General features: G+C 51.9%; 2 protein-coding genes across 9 annotated transcripts in view; one reads left to right on the top strand and one right to left on the bottom strand.

The window, feature by feature from the left end:
* Nucleotides 1-1,666: 1,666 nt before the first annotated feature.
* Nucleotides 1,667-9,364, bottom strand: LOC116570872 (translation initiation factor IF-2-like). The gene is made up of 2 exons (XM_032308460.1): nucleotides 9,233-9,364; nucleotides 1,667-2,515 (listed from the first exon to the last, which is right to left on the bottom strand). Exons 1-2 carry the CDS (start codon nucleotides 9,362-9,364, stop codon nucleotides 1,667-1,669), a joined length of 981 nt encoding a protein of 326 aa, XP_032164351.1.
* The window catches only part of PRRC2B (proline rich coiled-coil 2B), a 91,788-nt gene continuing 74,562 nt past the window's right edge, over nucleotides 1,775-19,000 (top strand). For 5 of the 8 annotated variants that reach the window (XM_032307905.1, XM_032307908.1, XM_032307904.1 and 2 more), the window contains exon 1: nucleotides 1,777-2,000. The gene's annotated coding sequence lies outside the window, so the exon portion shown is untranslated. Of the gene's footprint in view, nucleotides 2,001-19,000 lie in introns of all 8 variants that reach the window. The other 3 variants (XM_032307906.1, XM_032307907.1, XM_032307911.1) reach the window with 2 other exon arrangements.

Below are 19,000 nucleotides of genomic sequence, written 5' to 3'. Positions count from 1 at the left end.
TAGCAGCCCTCCTGTCCCCAGAGGGCGTCACTCCCCTTCCAGACCTGCCAGGGGAGCAGAGTGCTTGTTGACTTGACTTTATCCCCTTTGTGGTCATTAATATATCCTTTAATTATATCCTTAATATAGCCTCTGTCTTTCCAGAGCACTCAAGACTCAAGCTTTTCATCTTCTCTTCTCTCTTTTCGGGTAATTAAAAAAAAGACACCCCCCCCCTTCTTCCAGAGTCTACAGCCTAAAAGCCACTCATTTCTCCTTTCAACAAACCAACCAATATTTACATAGCACCTACTGTGTGCGGGCACTGTGCTCTGCTAGAGCTCTAGCCATATTAGTTAGGCTGAAGGGGATGGATCTTCCTCCCAGGTCTTGCTTTGTGGCCTTGGGCAAGTTACTTAACCTCTCAGAATCTCCATTTCTCACCCAAGAACTGGAAAAATAACATCTGCCCCAGGGCTGGATTAAATGAGACAAACCACTCCAAACCAAGGCACACAAGAGTTTGGCCTGTGGCTGTTGTTTAAAGTGTAAGTGAACAGGTGTCACAGACAGGGGCGGATGATTTGGATTCCAGGTCCCAGCTACATTTCGGTTTTCGCTTTTGCAAATCATTTGTTTTTCTAATTGCCAATTTTTCGGAAAATAAAAAGCGAGAATTCTCGGTGGCTCTCCAGACTTCAGACTGCAGACGTAACCAAGAGCGCGGAGTGCATTCTCCCAGACCTTTTGTTTTGCATTCACACAAATACACAAACGCCGAAGATGATTGGTTTCTTATTTTTCATTTTACAAAAACGGATACAGTATCTATATTGTGCAACAACGTTGCTTTCGAGTTAACAATGTATTGTTTCTGTTTCCTCTCGGTGTATACATCACATAACAAAATCTGGGCTCACTGTCTGTCAGGAAGCGCTGCAGTTCTGAAAGGGGAGGGGGCGGGGATCCGGGCTCGCGCCCCCTCCCTTCTCAACCCTCCTTCCGTCTGGGCCTCATCGCCCCAGGCTCCCTCTAGCCCAGCCCCCCTTCTTCCGGACCACTCATTCCGGACCCCCCTAAACCCCCCCACCCCCGTTTCGCCCCAACCCCCTCTCCTGGGCCTCCTCCTTTTTCCCTTTCCAGGGATCCCCTTCCCCTTCTCTTCCTGGGCCCCTTCTCCGGGCCCCAGTCCCAAGTTCCACCAGCTTCCCAGACCCCCTTCTCCCGGCTCCCTCCCCTAGTCTCCCCAGCCCCAATTCGGCCTTTACCCTTCCCCCTCAGGCCTCTTCCCCTCCCCGGTACGCCAGTCCCCCTCCTCTCGTACCTTTTCCCTTGCATCTCCCTGGGACCTCAGCCCCCTTTCTCCAGTGCCTCTCCCCACCCTCTCGTCTCCCCTGGACCCCATCCCCCACTTCTCCCGTGCCCGGCCCCGCCCCTCCCGGGATCCCAGCCCCTCCTTCTCCCGTGCCCCTCCCCCCACGTCTCCCCAGGACCCCAGCCCCCACTTCTCCCGTGCCTCCCCCCACCCACGCGCTGTCCGGCCCCGCCCCTCCCGGGCCGGGACCCCCGCACCCCCCCACCAATCCTTCTCCCGTGCCCTTCCCCCCAGCCTCCCCGGGATCCCTCCCCCTCCCCCCTCCCCCCCCTCCGCCCGCTGCCCGGCCCCTCCCCTCCCCTCCCGGGGCCCCTAGCCCCCCTCGGGCAGGGCGGCGCGGCAGGGGGCGCTGCGCGGGCCGAGGCGCGGCTGCGGGCGGCGGCGGGAGGCGGAGGCCGGAGGAGGCGGGGGCGGCGGCAGGCGGGGGGCGGGGAGCCGAGCGCGAGAGGGAGGCGAGCGGCGAGACACAGGCTCCGAGGCTCCAGCGAGCGAGCGAGCGACGAGCGAGCCCGGGAGGGAGGGAGGGAGCGCGCGAGCGAGCAGCCGCGCCGCCGCCTCGCAATCCGCCGCCATCCCGCCGCCTCCGCGCCCGACCGCCGCCCGACCGCCATCGCCCGGCCCAGTCGCGCCCGCGGAACCAGACCAGGTGGGCCGGGGCGGCGCGGGGCGGCGCGGGGCGGGCCGGGGCCGGGGCGGCGGTCGGGCGCTAAGATGGAGGCGGCGCGGCGGCGCGGCCCGGCCGGGCTTTGTCTCGGCGGCGGCTGACGGACAGCGGCGAGCCCGGGCCCGGCCGCCCTCCGTGCGCGAGCGCCGCCGGGGGCCCGCCGGCCGGGGTGAGGGCCGGGGCCGCGGGGCCGGGCGGGGGACGGCCGGAGGGGGGAGGCGGCGGCGGGCTGGCCGGGCCCGGGCTCGCCATTGTTGTGCGGCGCCGCGCGGCCTGGGCGGGCGGCGGGGCCGGGGCTGCGGGGCTGCGGGGGCCGCCGCGTCCCGGGGGCCGCCTCCCGAGCGTCCAGGCCGGCGGTCCCGAGCGCCCCGCTGCTCTGGAAGTGGCCGGGGCGGCCTCCCCGCGCCCCCCGCCCCCTCTCCTCTCTCGGGCCGACCTGCCCGGGCACCACCCCGAGCGGGAATCCCGGGGTCGGGGCACCCCCCACGGCCGCAGGGCTGGAGGGGGGGGGCGGGGGGCGCGGCGGTGCCCCCCCCCCCCGCGAGCCCGCGGACTCGGCGTTCGGGGCCGGGGGGCTCGGAGCCGCCGCCGGCCGCGGTTTCCGTGCGCGAGCGGCAGGATTATTTTCGAAATACTTAATGCTCTGTTCCTGAGAATGTTTAATAATAAACAGGATGTCGCTGCTCGGGGCCTGCCAGATGGGGTTTTGTTGTTTTTGTTTTTGTTTTGTTTTTTCCTCCTTCCCTTCTTTTTTCGTTTTTGTCCCTTCTCCTAAGTCAGAAACAGCACTATTGAAATCGTGGGCCTCTGGAGTGAATTTGCCTATACAAAATTGGAAGGTGGCTTTCTCTTTTCTCCCTCGCTTTCTAAATATCGTGGGAGGTCCGAGCCCACCTTTAGGCAAGAAGAGGAGGTGTTTTTCCAGGGGATGGTTAGCTTGGGGGAAGCGGGGAGAACGGGGGCTGGGGAGGCTCTCAAGACTGTGTCATTTGCTAAATGGCTGCCAGGGAGAAACCTTCAGAAGCCTTTGGTTTCCACGATTGTTAAATTAGCCCTGAGACACCCCCCCTCCCCCCGCCCCTTAAGATCGTGTGTGCATTTTATGTGGCTTTATACATTTTCCAGTTTGGTTTTGGGAACCATCCGTTTGAAGTCCTAGCGTGGTTTCCATCTGCAGCCTTCCGGCCCTGTGTACAGTGCTGTGTGGTGTGAGGGACTGGGAGGCCCAGGCTTTGGGGTGCCAATCCTGCTTCTGCCAGAGAAATCTAGGGTCCAGAGAGCCTTCGCTGGCATAAATAGTGCATTCTCCGCCTTGTAGGGTTAGGGTGAGGGTGAAAGCGCTAGAAGAGCCTGGCACACAGTTGGTGGTTAATAGTTGTTTCTCCTGCTGCTGTTTCTGTACCTGCCATCACCCCCCTGGGATGGAATCCAGCCGCTGCGTTGCCACCCATAGGGCTGACCCGATCCACCCGGTGGATGCCACAGGTGCTGGGGCTAAGACACTCAGCCCATGGAACATCTCTCTCTGGGCCCTTGTGCATTCAGTGCTGGGCCTCTGTGGAGAGACAAGTGCCCTTTGGAGCCCCACAGGAACTGGCTTGTGTGGTAATGTTACCGTCCTTGGGTCTAGGGGTGCCTGTCCCTTCTAAAGGCAGGTCTGCAGCTTGGCTGAAGGCAGTTCTAGAACAGTGGGAGATACTGAGAACAACAAGCAGAGGCTGGGGACTCCTGCCTTTTGAGGATGACTGCTTTCCTTTGGGAATGGCAAATAATCACCTGGGGAGCCTGTGCTTGTTCGGGCAGGTGTCTCTTGGAGCCTGGATTCTGCTCCTTATTGGGTTACCTTATGCAAGTCCCTGAGCCGCAACTCCTCCATCTGTCTGTAAAATGGGAATAATTAATGCCTTGACTTGGGTATTTGTTGGGGCTCTTGTGAGCCTCACTTTCTGCTTCTGTCCGTAGGAGGGTGATGAAGATGTATGTTGTTTTTGTCGGGTGCCGAGTTTTCTGGTCCTTGCTCCAGTCCTGATCTTTTTCTCCCGTTCCTCTGGCTGATGGCCCTGTGACTTCCCCACCCTCAAATTCTATCCCTCGGTGATTTTTCTTTTTAAGATGTTATTTATTTATTTGACAGACAGATCACAAATAGGCAGAGAGGCTGGGGGTGGGTGGGGGTGGTGGGGGTGGGGGTGGTGGGAAGCAGGCTCCCCGCTGAGCAGAGAGCCCAATGTGGGGCTCCATCCCAGGACCCTGGGATCATGACCTGAACTGAAGGCAGAGGCTTTAACCCCCTGAGCCTTCCAGGTGCCCCCCTAGCTGATATTTTTCTATTACGACTACTACTTAATGCCTGGAAGCACTAGACTGGCCTAGAACAGCTAGGCCGCTCACGACGTTTATTGGTGAGCATAGCAGGGACTGAGGCTAACAGGGGAAATTGACCCCAGTCTTGGTGACAGGTGAGGGCTGGGACCCAGGCCAAACCTGTAGCTTGTTTGTAAATGTCCCTGGAGATCGTCTCTTGGGCTGAGTGATTCTGTAGTCTGCTGGGCATTTGTTTTGGTGCATTTTGACATTCCCACAACCATCTTGGTTTTGTTGTGTTTTCTTAAAACCTCCTCGGAACCTCCTCCAGGCCCACTGGCTGTGGAACTGAGACATCTTAGCGGGGCCATGTCACCCTGTCAGTGTTCCCAGCTTCCTGCCTCTTGGCCCTCTTTTTCTATCTGATTTCATTCTGGCCAGGTCTGGCTCTGGACTGTTTTTTAGCTGGTTTGTTAGGGAAGGAGATGAATACCCTGCCCTTCCCAGCAATCTTTTGGTTTACCTGTGAATTTTCAGTTTTCGAAGGCTGCATGGAGGGGCTTTAGTTCAGCTCGCGGGGGGCTGGGGGGGTTTGGGGTCGGTGGGGAAGAGGCTGTTGCTTACCGTGGCCTGGGTCCTCTGCAGTCTCCTTGGAGCCCAGATGGGTAAAGAGCCTGGGGAAGGGAGAGCCAGAAAACCCTGGGAGAGTGGAATTTCAGGAATGGCAAGTCAGAACTAGTTCCAGCACGGTCTGCTTGCCTGGCCTGGCCTGGCCTGGCTGACGGATTTTTGTTAGGCCTGTTCACCATCCCCCACCCACTTTTAAATTTCAGTTCTCTATTTTTGCAAAGGATTATTTTATTGTACTTTAAAGCTTTTTTTTTTTTTTAAGCTTGCACAAAGTACTGACTCATGTTGCTAATGGCTGTATGCTGGTTATATGTCTCATTATTCTACCATTTAAGATTGATCATTTCTATGTTGGTTTCTGTTTCACACCAGAAGAGGCCAGGTGGGCTAGTGCGGTGTATTTCTAAATTTGATAATGAGGCTTCTCTACCATCAGGCATTTGTATCTTGTTGTGGTTTGGCAGATATCAGATAGGATCTGTCTACATGGATTTTAAAGCAGTATCTTCCCCTTGAAATATAAAATTTCCAGCAGAGATCTGTTGGGTTTTATGCTCTGAATTTCATATCTTGGTCAGGCCTAACTAGACTGTCTGCTTTTCAAGTCATGACTCAATTTCTTTCTTAAGAAAGTCGCATTTTTTCTGGGTCTTGTATAACCTTAAGAACCTTTGGTCTGTCATTTGGACAAAGAAAGGGATCGCCTGTGGTGCTCAGGGGAGAGAGAGAGAGACAGAGGAGAAAGACGGTGAGATTTCTGATGAAATAAAATTGGTTATGACAAGCTTTTAGGTTTTAAAGGTGCCATTTGGACCAGGCCTCCTCACCTGGGAGCTCCAAACCCCCAGCTCCGCTGTCGGTGGTACAGGTCATTGTTTGTCTCTGTGGCAGGCCTGCGGGGAACCTCTGCACCGGAGGGAGGCTGCCTGTGTGACTCGAGCCGGGAGTCTTGGTTGAGCCTTGTCGTTCCCTATACTTGTTGACTGTCAGCCATGGCTGGGTTGTGCCCAAAAGATGCCGGCAGCGACCTGGGCTGCCTGCAGAGGGAGGGGCGGGGGTGGGGGCAGAATGAGGTCCATCTTGATCTTAACTTGCTGGCGGTCTTTGACGGGCTCCCTGAGAGTGCTTCCTTCCGCTCCCACCTCTGCAGCTGGTTTTGTAGCTGTGCTCTGTATCCTTTCCTCCTCCTCCGAGAGAACCATTGGTCTTTTCCTCTTGGTGGTGTTGCAAAAGCAGTGATTTGTTGATTTTCGAAGTCCTTGTCCTGCAGCAGGTGCCCCTGGAGCATGTGGTCTTTGCCGGGCACTGCGCAAAGGCCTGTTACAAATGTTTTTCCCTATTCGTAAAAGTAACTTTTTTACTGGGAAGGAAATTAGTGAAAAGAATAAAGATAAAAATACAAATACAAATCACCTGTGACCTCACCATCCAGAGAGAACCGCCGTAAAGGCCAGTGTATTTCCTTTGAGTGTGTGTTTGTTTTCTCAAAATCAATAAACTACTGTATATGCCACTCACAGTTTATAGTTCTTAACATTATAGGGTATTTTCCTAATACTGTTATTTTTAAGTAAGCTCTTCGCACGACATGGGACTTGAACTCATGACCTCCGAGATCAAGGGTCTCATGCTCTACCCCCTGAGCCAGCCGGGAGCCCCAAAAATATATTTTAACAGTTGTATAATTGCTTTATATGGATATGCCATGATTTATTGAATCCTCTTTTGTTAGACATTTGAACTGTTGTTACTCACTTCTTGTAAACAGATTTTTAGGGCGCATCCTGACACGTACATCTTGGGGTGCATTGCTGATTATTTCCTGTGAGGGACATTTGCAGAATAGGGAGGATGCAGGCTCCTTCTTCAGTCCTTTTTGGCACACAGTGGGTTTTCGCCTTTAGCCCTTGTTACTTTTTTTTTTTCTTTTTTAAGATTTTATTTATTTATTTGAGAGAGAGGCAGTGAGAGAGAGCATGAGTGAGGAGAAGGTCAGAAGGAGAAGCAGACTCCCCGCGGAGCTGGGAGCCCGATGCGGGACTCAATCCCGGGAATCATGACCTGAGCCGAAAGCAGTTGTCCAACCAACTGAGCCACCCAGGCGTCCCGGCCCTTGTCACTTTTGACTCCAGCCTTGTCTCCAGAGTGGTTCCTTCCTGGGCCACTAAGTTCTGAGTATCTCAGTCCAGGGTGTCTCAGTCCTAGCTAAGCCCCCTGCTGAGTGAACCCTGAAGTCTTACTCCATTTACCGGGATGAGTCTGAACAAGTGTCTTGACTTAAATGTTTGCTGTTCTGGGGACACAGAGATGTGAGTGCCACACTTGGGTTCCTTGGGAGCTCATGGTCCAGGGGAGAGAAGGCAGCACCTCCTTAAAGAGGCCTTTGGGAGCGTCTCAGTGTGACTTTGTCATCATGCGCCCATGATTCTTTCCTCGCCTCTGTTGCTTTTCTTTGTAGTTCTTTTCACAGCTTTTATTTATTTGAGAGAGAGGTAGAGAGTGAGTGGGAAGGAGAGGAAGAGAGAATCTGAAGTAGACTCTGCCTGCGCCAAGCCCGTCACGGGGCTCGATCTCACAACCCCAAGATCATGACCTGAGCTGAAAGCGAGAGTCGGATGTTCAACCAGCTGAGCCACCTAAGTGCCCCTTTTTACAATTTTAAATACCCTTGTTTAAGACAATATTTTGTAGTAGAGTATACATAGGTTTATCATTTTTTTCCCAAAGGTTTATTTATTTATTTGTCAGAGAGGGAGCACGTACATGCACAAGCAGGGGGAGCAGGGGCAGAGGGAGAAGCAGGCTCCTCACTGAGGCGGGAGCCTGACACGGGCTCGATCCCAGAACCCTGGGATCAGGACCTGAGCTGAAGGCAGACGGCTAATGGACTGAGCCGCCTGGGCCTCTCTAAGGTTAATCTTAAAAATTTTAACTGTTTTTTAAGAGTACCAATTCAGTGCCCTCACGTGCATTCCCAGTGTGGTGCAACCGCCGCCCGTCTCCAGAACTTTATCACCTTCCCAAACTGAACCTGTACCCGTTGAACACGGATCCCTCATTCCCCTTCCCTCAGCCCCTGGCAACCACCGTCTCCTTTCTCTCTCTCTCTCTCTCTCTCTCAGTGGAATCCTACAGCGTTTGCCCTCTTGTGTTTGGCTTTTTTCACATGCTGTTTTCAAAGTTCATCCGTGCTGTAGTAGGTGTTAGGACTCCATTCCTTTTCACGACTGAATAATACTCCACATCCCATTCCATATATCACCGAGTGTTTATCCGGTCCTCTGTCAGTAGAGGACAACTGTTGCTTTTTTTTTTTTTTTAAGCTTTTGTTTATCTATTTGACAGAGAGATCACAAGTAGGCAGAGAGGCAGGCAGAGAGAGAGGAGGAAGCAGGCTCCCTGCTGAGCAGAGAGCCCGATGCGGGGCTTGATCCCAGGACCCTGGGATCATGACCTGAGCCGAAGGCAGAGGTTTAACCAACTGAGCCACCCGGGCGCCCCTAGATGACAAATTATAAATGCCCTCTTGCCCTTGTTTATTTTTTATTTATTTATTTATTAATTTTTAAAAAAGATTTTATTTATTTTATTTGACAGAGAGAGAGATCACAAGTAGGCAGAGAGGCAGGCAGAGAGAGAGAGGAGGAAGCAGGCTCCCTGCTGAGCAGAGAGCCCGATGCGGGGCCCGATCCCAGGACACTGGGATCGTGACGTGAGCCGAAGGCAGCGGCTTAATCCACTGAGCCACCCAGGCGCCCCAATTGCCCTTGTTTATTGACTGACATTTTCCCCGGTGGAGTGAGAGAGGGAGCGTGGGCCACGAAGCAGAATTCTGTTGCTTCCTGGAGCTCGCCGTTCTCGGTGTCTGGCAGGGACGGTGCCCGCGTGCAGAAGGGGCGGCGGAGCTGTGAGGAGGCTCTCATGGAAGTGTGCGGAGGAGTCAGGGCCACTCAGCCTGGGTAGGCGAGGGAAGGTCCTGGAACATGTAACAGACTTGAAGTCAGCGCCTGGCTGGCTCAGTCAGTGGAGCATGTGACTCTTGATCTCAGGGTTGTGAGTTTGGGCCCCACGTTGGGTGTAAAGATGCTTAAAAAACAAAAGCTTAAAAAACAAAAGAGAAAGAAAGAAGTATCCTTTGAAAACAGTATGCCAAGCCATGGAGTATTAAAAGTGTTTCTAAGTTGAAATCAGAATTTTGTGGGCCGCAGTAGAAAGCCTGTGGGTCAGCTTGCTTTCCAGAGCGCTGGAGCCCTTTGGATGGGAACCTGTTGTGTGAGTACTCCGCCGTGGCTGGTCACCAGCCTGGGGGAGGGCAGGTAGGACTCGGGCCCTGGGAAGCGGGAGGTGACTCTCCCACTGACCTTGGAGATCACCTTGGAGATGGCATCCTTGTGTAGAATGATGGCATGCATTTCTGCAGGACCAACTGCGAAAAGGAGGTCATCCCAGCCGCTCTCCAGGGCTCCTTTGTGTCTCCTGGAGCTTTTTTCGGCAGGTGTTGTTTACACACAGTGCAGAGCTTCAAGAACTGCTCTGTCCTGGGCCGCGCGGAAACGCATGCCTGTCTGGGAGGAGGGCCTGTCCCTGCCGCCTGGCTGACCTGCCGTGAGGGTGAATGGGCTGAGTGTTCACAAGTTGCTGGGGACAGTGGAGACCTTGTCCTCGAGCAGAAAGTGGGATTTTCTTCTGATATAAAATTAATTGCAAAAGTGTACATACTCATTAAAAACAAGAAAAAAACAAGTGTATGGAGAAAAAAATGAAAGCTCTTTCCTCCAGCTTCCCAGGCAGTAAGTACTGTTTATAGTTGGGCATGTTTAAACTCCCAGACTCTAGATGCGCGTGTAAATGCGGCCCTTTGTAGGTAGGCTTCTAGAACACAGATGGGATCATACTGCTTTTCTTGTACCACAACATGCATTTTTAAACGTGTCAGGAGAATTTTTTCGGATTAATATATACAGATCTATCACACTTTCAGTGTTTTTTAAAAATAATATTTATTAAGTTTAAAAAATCTACAAGTGTATGAAGAAAAGAACCCCAAAATAATTTATAATTCCATGGCCCAGATGTTTCCAGTTTACTTTTTAAAAAAGGTAGAGGGGGCGCCTGGGTGGCTCAGTTGTTAAGCGTCTGCCTTCAGCTCAGGTCATGATCCAGCATCCTGGGATTGAGCCCCGCATTGGGCTTGACGGGCTCCCTGCTCAGCAGAGAGCCTGCTTTTCCCTCTCCAGCTCCCTTCTGCATGTGTTCCCTCTCTTCACTGCCTCTCTCCGTCAAATAACTAAATAGAATCTTTTTTTTAAAAAAAGTTAGGTAGGGGCTCCTGGGTGGCTCAGTGGGTTAAGGCCTCTGCCTTCGGCTCTGGTCATGATCTCAGGGTCCTGGGATCGAGTCCTGCATCAGGCTCTCTGCTCAGCAGGGAGCCTGCTCCCTCCCCCACCGTCTGCCTCTCTGCCTACTTGTGATCTCTCTATCAAATAAATAAGTAAAAAAAAAAAAATCTTAAAAAAAGGTAGTTAGAAAATTTAAGCTGTATTAAAAGGTATAAGGGCTCTTTTTCAGTCTCTCTGCAAAGAAAGCGCTATGAGAAGTTTCTTGTCATTCCTTCCAGAAAAGAAAAATGGTGCACATTATCCCCCACACACATTTATATTCTTAAAGCATGCTTCCCTTTGCAAGTAATAAAATAACGTGTGCTCCGCGATGGTCTCTCCGACGGATTACGTCATCTGGTTAGCAGTTGCAGAGAGTACTTTGTGCATATACTTGATTTAACCTCTTTCCTATTGATGGACATCTGGGCTATTTCTAATTTTTGGATGTTACACAATTTTGGTAAAATCCTGTCAGATTTTTCTTGAGGAACATATAATTTGTGTATAATAGCGTGTGAGGGTTTCTGCGGCGTGGACTGGACTTGGATGGCATTTTGGTAAGAGTTCTGCTGAATAACTTCAGAAAACTGCGTCCGTTTGTAAACAATAGTATATGAGAGTGAGTGTTTCTGGACCGTGGACTTCACTGAATGAGTGGCCTTTACGCATCATTTTGGATGAGCTTATTTCCCAGATCAAAGGCACTTAGTGTTTCAGGCTTGCCGCAGTCCGGGTAGGATCCTGGATTTTGTTTTGGGAGCGACATTTACCGTGGTCTGGAGGCTTGGAGAGTTGGCCATGGCAGGAGGTGCTCTCCCTGGGGGAGGGCCAGGAGGGGTTGCAAGGAGAGGCACAGGTAGCCTGTTCGCACAGATGTTTTCTTCCAGCCTTTACACACCAGAGCCTAGCCTCTTTGGAGGTTTCTGAGGCTCCCATTTTGCAGCCCTTGGTGGTTTTTTGCTGTTAATATTTCTCGCTGTGTGGGACTAACTTGGAGGCCAACCCTCTGTTGCATTTCCTGATCACGGCTGTCGTGCACGTCTGCTCAGCCACTCAGCCTGCTCTACCCCTTGGCCTCTCGGCCCGGTCTTTCCCCATCTGGTTATTCCAGGAAATCATGCTTCCTGGGTGAAGTGACCGCAGAGATGAAACCCCTGGAGATGCCCGGATGATATTTCGTCAGGCCAGGTGGGGAAGGATTTGTGCTTTGGTGAGAGAAAGTGCCCAGTGGGGGTGCAGTTTGGGATGGCGCCTCTGGCCCTGGAAGGTCGGTGTCCCTAGCTTGACCTGGGAGAAGTCACCAGCAGAGGGGGGCGTGCCTGGCTCCCTCCTGCTCCTTTCCCCTTGGCTTTGAGGTCCACTGCCTTCTTCCTGGTGGAACCCAGGTTCAACCGCTTGCGAGCTGGGTGATTCAAGGTGGTTTCATCTTTCAGAGTCCCTGTTCTTGTCTGCAAAATACGGCAGTAACACCTTCCTTCTGGATGGGGCGAAGCCTCCAGCAGGTCACTCGCCAAAGTGTTTCTAAGGTACCTGGCACTAGGCAAGCAGGCTCGCAGTAAACAGTAGCTATTAATGGTTCCTGGGTGCAGCACCAGCCGAGGCCTAGGGGTTTGGGGTAGGCTGCCGTATACACTTGGGGCTCATTTGTTGACTAGATGTTAGTGTTTCTAATAGTGTGCTGGGCCCTGTGCTACATGCAGAAAACTGAGACCCAAATCAAAGGGCCCCTGCCATCACCTCCAGGAGCTCAGACCCCTTGACCAGGGGTCTCCCCGAGGGGCAGGTGCATCAGAGCACTCTGCGGTCCTTCTCTCTGTCCCAGGTAAATACCACCTTGCTGGGGTGTTGGGTTACTTGCTGCCGCCCTGTGCCGAGTCCCTGCTATTCCTGGAGAGTTTTGGGTAAATACCTTGAGGAGTAAAGATGAGTGTGTTCAGGTAGTTGATGGGTGCAAGGCAGGCTCTGCAGCGTGCCAGCTATGACCCTGGCTCCCCCCGACTGGGCATCGGGCAGACGGGAGTGTTCGTTTCTGTCCCTCGTATCTGCTTGCGGTAGGGGCTTCAACAAGTGGGGTACAGCCTTTGGGCCTCTGTTTCCTGCCAGATGGGATGAAACCTGTCTTAGAGTGTTTGCTGTGACTGTGGCCCCTGCTCAGCTCAGAAACAAGGCAGAACGTTGATTCTGTGTTGCTCAGTTTACCCAGACCTTAAAAACAATGTGTCGGTAACCATACAGGCTTGTTAAAAAACCCCAAACATTCGAGAAGTGCACAAAGTAGAAAATGAGGCATTTCATCCTGTCTGCTGTCCGTTTTTCAGATAAAGAGATGACTGCTGTCTTGAGAACAGTTTTGTTTTCCACTAATGGGAATGCTTTAACTCTGCATATGAATTTTAAGTGACCGCTGGAAAACAGGAGACAGGAATTTTATAGGCACATTTTTTTTTCCTGAGGGACGGGGGCGGGGAGAGGGAGGGTGGGGTGAGGAGCAGCAGAGGGAGAGAGAGAAGAATCTTAAGCAGGTTCGGCTCAGCGCAGAGCCAGACACAGGGCTTGCTCAGGCAGGGCTCGAGCACGATCCCGAGACCATGACCTGAGGCGAAATCCAGAGTCCATGAAGTCGGGCACTTAACTGACTGGACCACCCAGGCGCTCTTATCGGTATATCTTAATGTCAATAAAGACAAATAAAAGACATTTTACTTTACATATGGTTCCCCAGCATTGTCACTGGGTCCTTTCTTGTTCTCTTAAGGAATAAAAAAGGCCGTCACCTTGTTCTTTGCCACTCTGGATGAGTCAGGACACTGCGGCGTCGCTGTTGGTGGCGGCAAAGAGCATAACAGGCGCATGCAGCCGCGCCCGAGGTCTTCTGGTCATATAGGGTTTGGTGTCGTCCTGGTAGTGGGGGCAGAGTAGGCCGTGCACTCTGGGACGGGAACCTGTCTAGGGTAGGGAGTGGCACAGTGTGGTGTGTGAGGACTGGTGGGAGAGGCGAGGGGGCGGCGAGGGGGCGGCAGGACTGTGAGAAGAGCGTTCTAGCAGCGCCGGCCACATTGCGCTAAGACTCCTCACGAATAACTAGTGAGTTACCTTGCTGTGTTTCCACCTGTGCTCCAGCCACAGGCGCGCTGGGGAAAGCCCCTGGGAACACTGGTCCCTTATTTTCGGGTTCTTCCTTTTAGATACTTCACACATTGGTGGCCCAGTGACGGTAATCTTCCTGGGCTCCTGTAGCATTGGAGGCTCCCGGAATGAATAGCATGTGGGTTCCGGGGTCTGGTCCTTTGGGCTCGTCGGAGATCGTTTAAACCAACTCGGTCCTTTTAGCCCCCCCGCCTTCAGCGCGTGTGGGTGAGTTAATTTACTTTCATCAGAGAAAAGGTGGATTTCTGGGGCCTGCGCTGTTGCTGACCCGTCTCTGTGAGCAGACACCCCAGGGCCTGGAGCTCGGTATATGTGACAGGAGGGGCTTGACGGCAGAGGACAGAGCGACCTCAGCCCGTTCCTCCTTCACCTGTGGCCTCCACACCGGGACTTTAGGACTGCTCCTTCTGCAGTGGTGAGGACGGTCCTCTATGCGGTGGTGGTGGTGGTGGTGGTGGCGGTGGCAGCGACCCCGCAGGCCTGGGGCACCTGCGGGGCTGTTTCCTCCCTCTGATTAAAGGGCGCCTTTCCCTCCAGGTGCAATGCCTTGTTGCTCGGGAGTCTCCTTTGGGGCTTGTCAGGAAGTCCCTGTGGCCTCTTTTCTGCCTCCTCCCGGTGGCGCTCTAGGCGTGCCACGGTCAGAGGAGGGCGGGAAGATGGGGCCTTTGTTTTGTGGTGAGTGGCTGTTGGAGGGCGTTTGCCTTTTGTCCTTCACCTGGGTGGGGGGTCTGGGGTCTCCTTTCAGCCTTTCAGTTCCTTGGTCCCAAACGAGAAATATGCTTCGTAGAAATGTCAGACAGTCCACAGATACTGGCCCAGGTGTGTCTGCGAACACGTACTGGGAATTGGCTTGTAGCATTGTTCGTCGTAGTATACAATTGGAAATAACGTTTCCTTTCTTTTCCTTTTAAGATTTTGTTTATTTATTTAAAGGTGGGGGACACAAGCAGGGGGAGGGGTAGACAGAGCCGGACAAGCAGCCTCCCCGCTGAGCTCGGCCGCCTGATGCAGGGCTCAGTCCCAGGACCCTGAGATCATGACCTGAATCCAAGTCTCGGGCTTAACGGACTGAGCACCCCCCAGGCGCCCACAGTTGGCAGTAATTCCTACATCTCTCCGTAGGGCAGTGGGTAAATGTGGCACAGTTACACAGGGAAATACTAAATGTAGGCCTTCAAAAGGATGAGGAGGATTGGTATATTATTTTCTTAGATGACCAGGGTGTGCTCAGAGAAGAAGGTGAGCTGCCGCACACGGGGGAACTTCCCCGTCGGTAGAGCATAACTTGACCGGGAGCTGCTGCTGGGTTCGTGTGAGCTGAGGGCCGAGGCTATGAAGGGTGTCCCCCAGGGCTAGTGGGGATTAGCTTTTGAGCTGGAGCGGCTCTTCTTGCATCCTTTAGCATTATTTGCATTGATGAGGCTGAATGTGTGTTTGTGACATCTAATGGTTGCAGAGAACCGGTCACAAAGGTCACCCGTGTGGATGTGAATGACATACATGCTCGTGGAGAGCGGTCCCGGGACCGGGCAGTAGGTGCATTTTTGGCTCTTCTGTGGCAGGTGCTTCTCCCAGTCTCTGTGTTTTGCTCAGCCTTCTCCCGAGTGCCCTGGCTGCTGGTGTTGGGGCCCTGGTGGCTCAGACGACTCTACCCGAGTCAGTCAGTCACGTGTGTCTACTCATCTGTCGGTGGCCCTCGGAAACTGCTTTGTTGATCTGGTTAGAAAGAACAATCCAATACAAATACCATCTCCAGTTTCTGTTCTCTGCTAAATCAGACTGTACCAGAAAGAACATAGATTTTAGTGGCATTTGCCGAGAGCTGCTCACTTGCTGATTCACCGCTCTCTGGAGGTGGAAAAAGGGAGGAGGAATCCAGTACAGGGGTGTGTGTGTGTGTGTGTGTGTGTGTGTGTGTGTGTGTGATGTGTTTTTTTTATTTGCCAGGTCCCTGGTAAGTTGTGACCCTGGGAGAGAGAGGCCTGTGTGTGGCACATCTCTCCAACTGTCCATCTCCAGCTGTAAATTGAAATTGTCTTTTCTTGTTGTTGTTAAATTAACCGCATTTTCAAAAGAGGAGTTAGGCCAGGAACTCTTACCAGACTGCAGTGGATTTCTAGTCAAGAGTCCTCTGCAGGCTTCGGCCCACGCCCGTGAGCTAGGTATGTAGGGACTGACCGCCTGGCCCATGAAGAAAGGAGCCATAACAGTTTAAGTTGGTCAGGAGTGATGACAAGGGTCACTGAAACTGTCCGGCAGGTACTGTGGCTTGGAACTTCAAGACAGACCCCTGTGGATGAGGAGCTTGGGACTGCCACACCTTCTGGGGCTCTGGGACCTCTGTTGGAGTCCCTCCCCGATGCAGTGCCTGCCCAGACCCCATTCCAGCACACCCTTAATCCGCACCCTCCCCACGGCACCGGGAGTACTGGCAGAGCCTGGGAGTACTGTGGGCATCGTATCCTGGTGGCCCCATGGTGATTCTCAGGGGCCCACTGAGTGCCTGTGTTTTGGAGCCGACTTGGATGTCAGGTTGACCTGGGTTTGAGCTCAGGTGTTCCAGTGTCCTGACTTGTCGGTAGTGACCGTGGGCCAATCTTGCAACCTCTCAGACTTAGTGTCTTGTCTGTAAAATGAGGTGCACATACCGTTTTCTTTTCATTTGACAGAGCACAAGTAGGGAGAGCAGCAGGGAGAGGGAGAAGCAGGTCATTGCAGAGCAGGGCGCCCAACTTGGGCCTTGATCCCAGGACTGTGGGATCGTGACCTGAGCCAAAGGCAAACGGAGCCACCCAGGCATCCCCACATACCTTTTTCTTGGTGGTTTATCTGTTTTATTTCTTGGTTCAAAGAACTATTTTTTTTTAAAGATTTTATTTATTTATTTGACGGACAGAGATCACAAGTAGGCAGAGAGGCAGACAGAGAGAGAGGAAGGGAAGCAGACTCCCTGCCGAGCAGAGAGCCCGATGTGGGGCTCAGTCTCAGGACCCCGAGATCATGACCTGAGCCGAAGGCAGAGGTGGCCCTCAAAGAACTATTTTTAATTCCATTTTATTCATTAAATTACTTTTGGCTTGCTCCTCATTGATTGTCTCTGCATCCCTCAGCAATAAGTCATGTCTTTTTTTCTTCTTTAGGGAGAGTGGGGGCGGGGGCAGAGAGAGAGAGAGAATCCCAAGCAGGCTCCCCTGTCAGTGGGGAGTTCTACACGGGGCTTAATCCCACAACCCTGAGATCAGGACCTGAGCCGAAACCAAGGTCAGATGCTTAACCCACTGAGCCATCCAGGCGCCTCCATCATGTCTTTTTTCCAACTTCTAGAATTGGATGCTTAATTTTATTCTTTTCTGTTAGAAATTTAAGGTTTTTAGATTACTAAATGTCTTCTGAGTACAAATTTGTCTATTTTAAAAGTTTTGATGTTTAGTGTTCTTTTCTCCATCTGTGCTTTTCTAGGTGTTCTGCAGCGATGATTTTGAATTTCCTTTTGATTCAAAAAAATTTTTAAGAGAGTTTTAAGGTTTCCAACCGATGGGATTATTTTGTACTTCTGCTTTCATTATGTCTTGTTTTATTGCACTGTGGTCAGAGATTTTTTTGCTTTTCATATTTTGGGTTTTTCCTTGAAGTTTCATATGTAGTCACTTTTTCTAGGGTAAAGATTTTATTTTTAAGTTATCTCTACTCTAGTGCAGGGCTCGAACTCACAAGCCAGAGATCAAGAGTCACATGCTTTGCTGACTGAGCTGCTGGGCGCCCTTGGTCACCTTTTTTTTTTTTTTTTAAAAGATTATTTGTTTATTTGGCAGAGAGAGATCACAAGTTGGCAGAAAGGCAGGCAGAGAGGGGGGGGGGAAGCAGGCTCCCCACTGAGTAGAGAGCCCGATGCGGGGCTCGATCCCAGGACACTGAGATCATGACCTGACCTGAAGGCAGAGGCTCAACCCACTGAGCCACCCAGGCACCCCCCCCCATGATCACTTTTTGAACATGTTTGCTGATCTGCCTTAATTAGATCATCTGTTATCTTCTCTATTTTGAATTGGCTGGATCCACCAAGGTACAGAGATTTTTTTCCCAGTGTTTTCTTCTTACAGTTACGTTTTATTCATTTTGAGGTAACTTGGTGTGTAATAGGTTTGTGCCTGTTGGTGTTTTCGTTATGGACTGCCCGCATCTCTGCTCTTCTTTCTTGTGTGTGCTGCTTTCATTCAACATTGTATCTGCGAGTTTCATCCATGTCCTTGTGTGTGAGTTTATTCATTCTCGTTGCTGTATAGTGTTCCGTTGTGTGGATGCAGTATTGACTGGTTCTACTGGTGATAGACTTTCAGCTTGCGTAAGTTCCTGTCCTGAGCCATTCTGCATGATGCTGCTGGTGACGTTTGTACACATCTCCCGAGATGCGTAGATGTTCTCATGCTGTTGGGTTCATACCTAGAATGGAAGGGTTGGGTTGCAGGGGCGGCATATGGTCAGCTTCAGCAGACAGCTGACAGTTTTCCAATCGGCACGCCCCCTGGCAGTGGGTGAGAGTTGTCCTTGCCCCACGTACTCACCAGCACTGGTGAGTGTGATCTTGTAAAGATATTAGTTCTCCTGAGTTTAAACTCTGGCTTCCATGTAATTCCAGTCAAGGTCCCAGCAGGCTTTGCTTTTGTTGTTTCATTTGGAAATTGACAAACTGATTCTGATCGGGAAGAGCCAAGAATAAGCCAGGCATTCTTGAGGAAGAACAGAGCTGCAAGACCTGTCGTGCGAGATGTGCGGGCTTCGAAGAAGCTGTGGCAGTGAGGGTAGCCCCGTGTCGTCAGAGGGATAGACAATAGGCTGATAGAATGGAACAACGATTTTGAAAGAAACTTCACAGAAGTAGTGGGTTTATGACACAGGTACCACATGATAAAGGGAGAAGGTGGCCTTTTCCAAAAAGGCACTGGGACCATGAGTCTTAATGCTTCAGATCATATCCAGAATCATGCTTACGTGGATTATAGAGCCAACTGAGAAAGATGAAACAGTAAATCTTCTAAAAGAAAACATAGAATATCTTTAGGATCTTGGATAAGACAAAGTCCTTAAGTGGGACACAGAAAGCACTACCAGAATAGGTAAATTGATACATTGAACAACATTGAAACTTCTGTCTTCTCCTTTTTAGAAACGCTCCATTAAAATGCAGCAAATGCTATTTTGTCATTGCCCAATGACCTGTGATAATCTGTGAGTTTATCCCCTGGTACCGTCTGCGTCTGTCCTGCTCTCATTGGGTTGGGTGCTGACCTGCCTGTTGTGCTGCGGCCATCTTGGGCTTCCTTCGGTTGTCATCTCTGGGGCTTTGTCCCTCTGTTGGATCATTTGTTTTGTGGGTAGTTGGAGTATCAGTAACCGTGGCTATCTTTTTTTTTTTTTTTAAAGATTTTATTTATTTATTTGACAGTAGATGGAGAGGCAGGCAGAGAGAGAGAGAGAGAGAGAGAGAGAGGGAAGCAGGCTCCTTGCTGAGCAGAGAGCCCG

Source organism: Mustela erminea, chromosome 12, assembly GCF_009829155.1.
Source record: "Mustela erminea isolate mMusErm1 chromosome 12, mMusErm1.Pri, whole genome shotgun sequence".
NCBI lineage: Eukaryota > Metazoa > Chordata > Mammalia > Carnivora > Mustelidae > Mustela > Mustela erminea.
This window is presented reverse-complemented; position numbering and strand designations above follow the sequence as displayed.

What these genes read in the sequence shown, in the direction of transcription:
- LOC116570872 (XM_032308460.1), bottom strand. Translation starts at nt 9,364, where the DNA reads ATGCATGCCATCATTCTACACAAGGATGCCATCTCCAAGGTGATCTCC. An exon ending in TGGTGACCAGCCACGGCGGA is followed by an intron (nt 2,516 to 9,232) that starts GTACTCACACAA and finishes CCCCCCCTCCAG; the next exon opens with CCCTGCGGCCGTGGGGGGTG.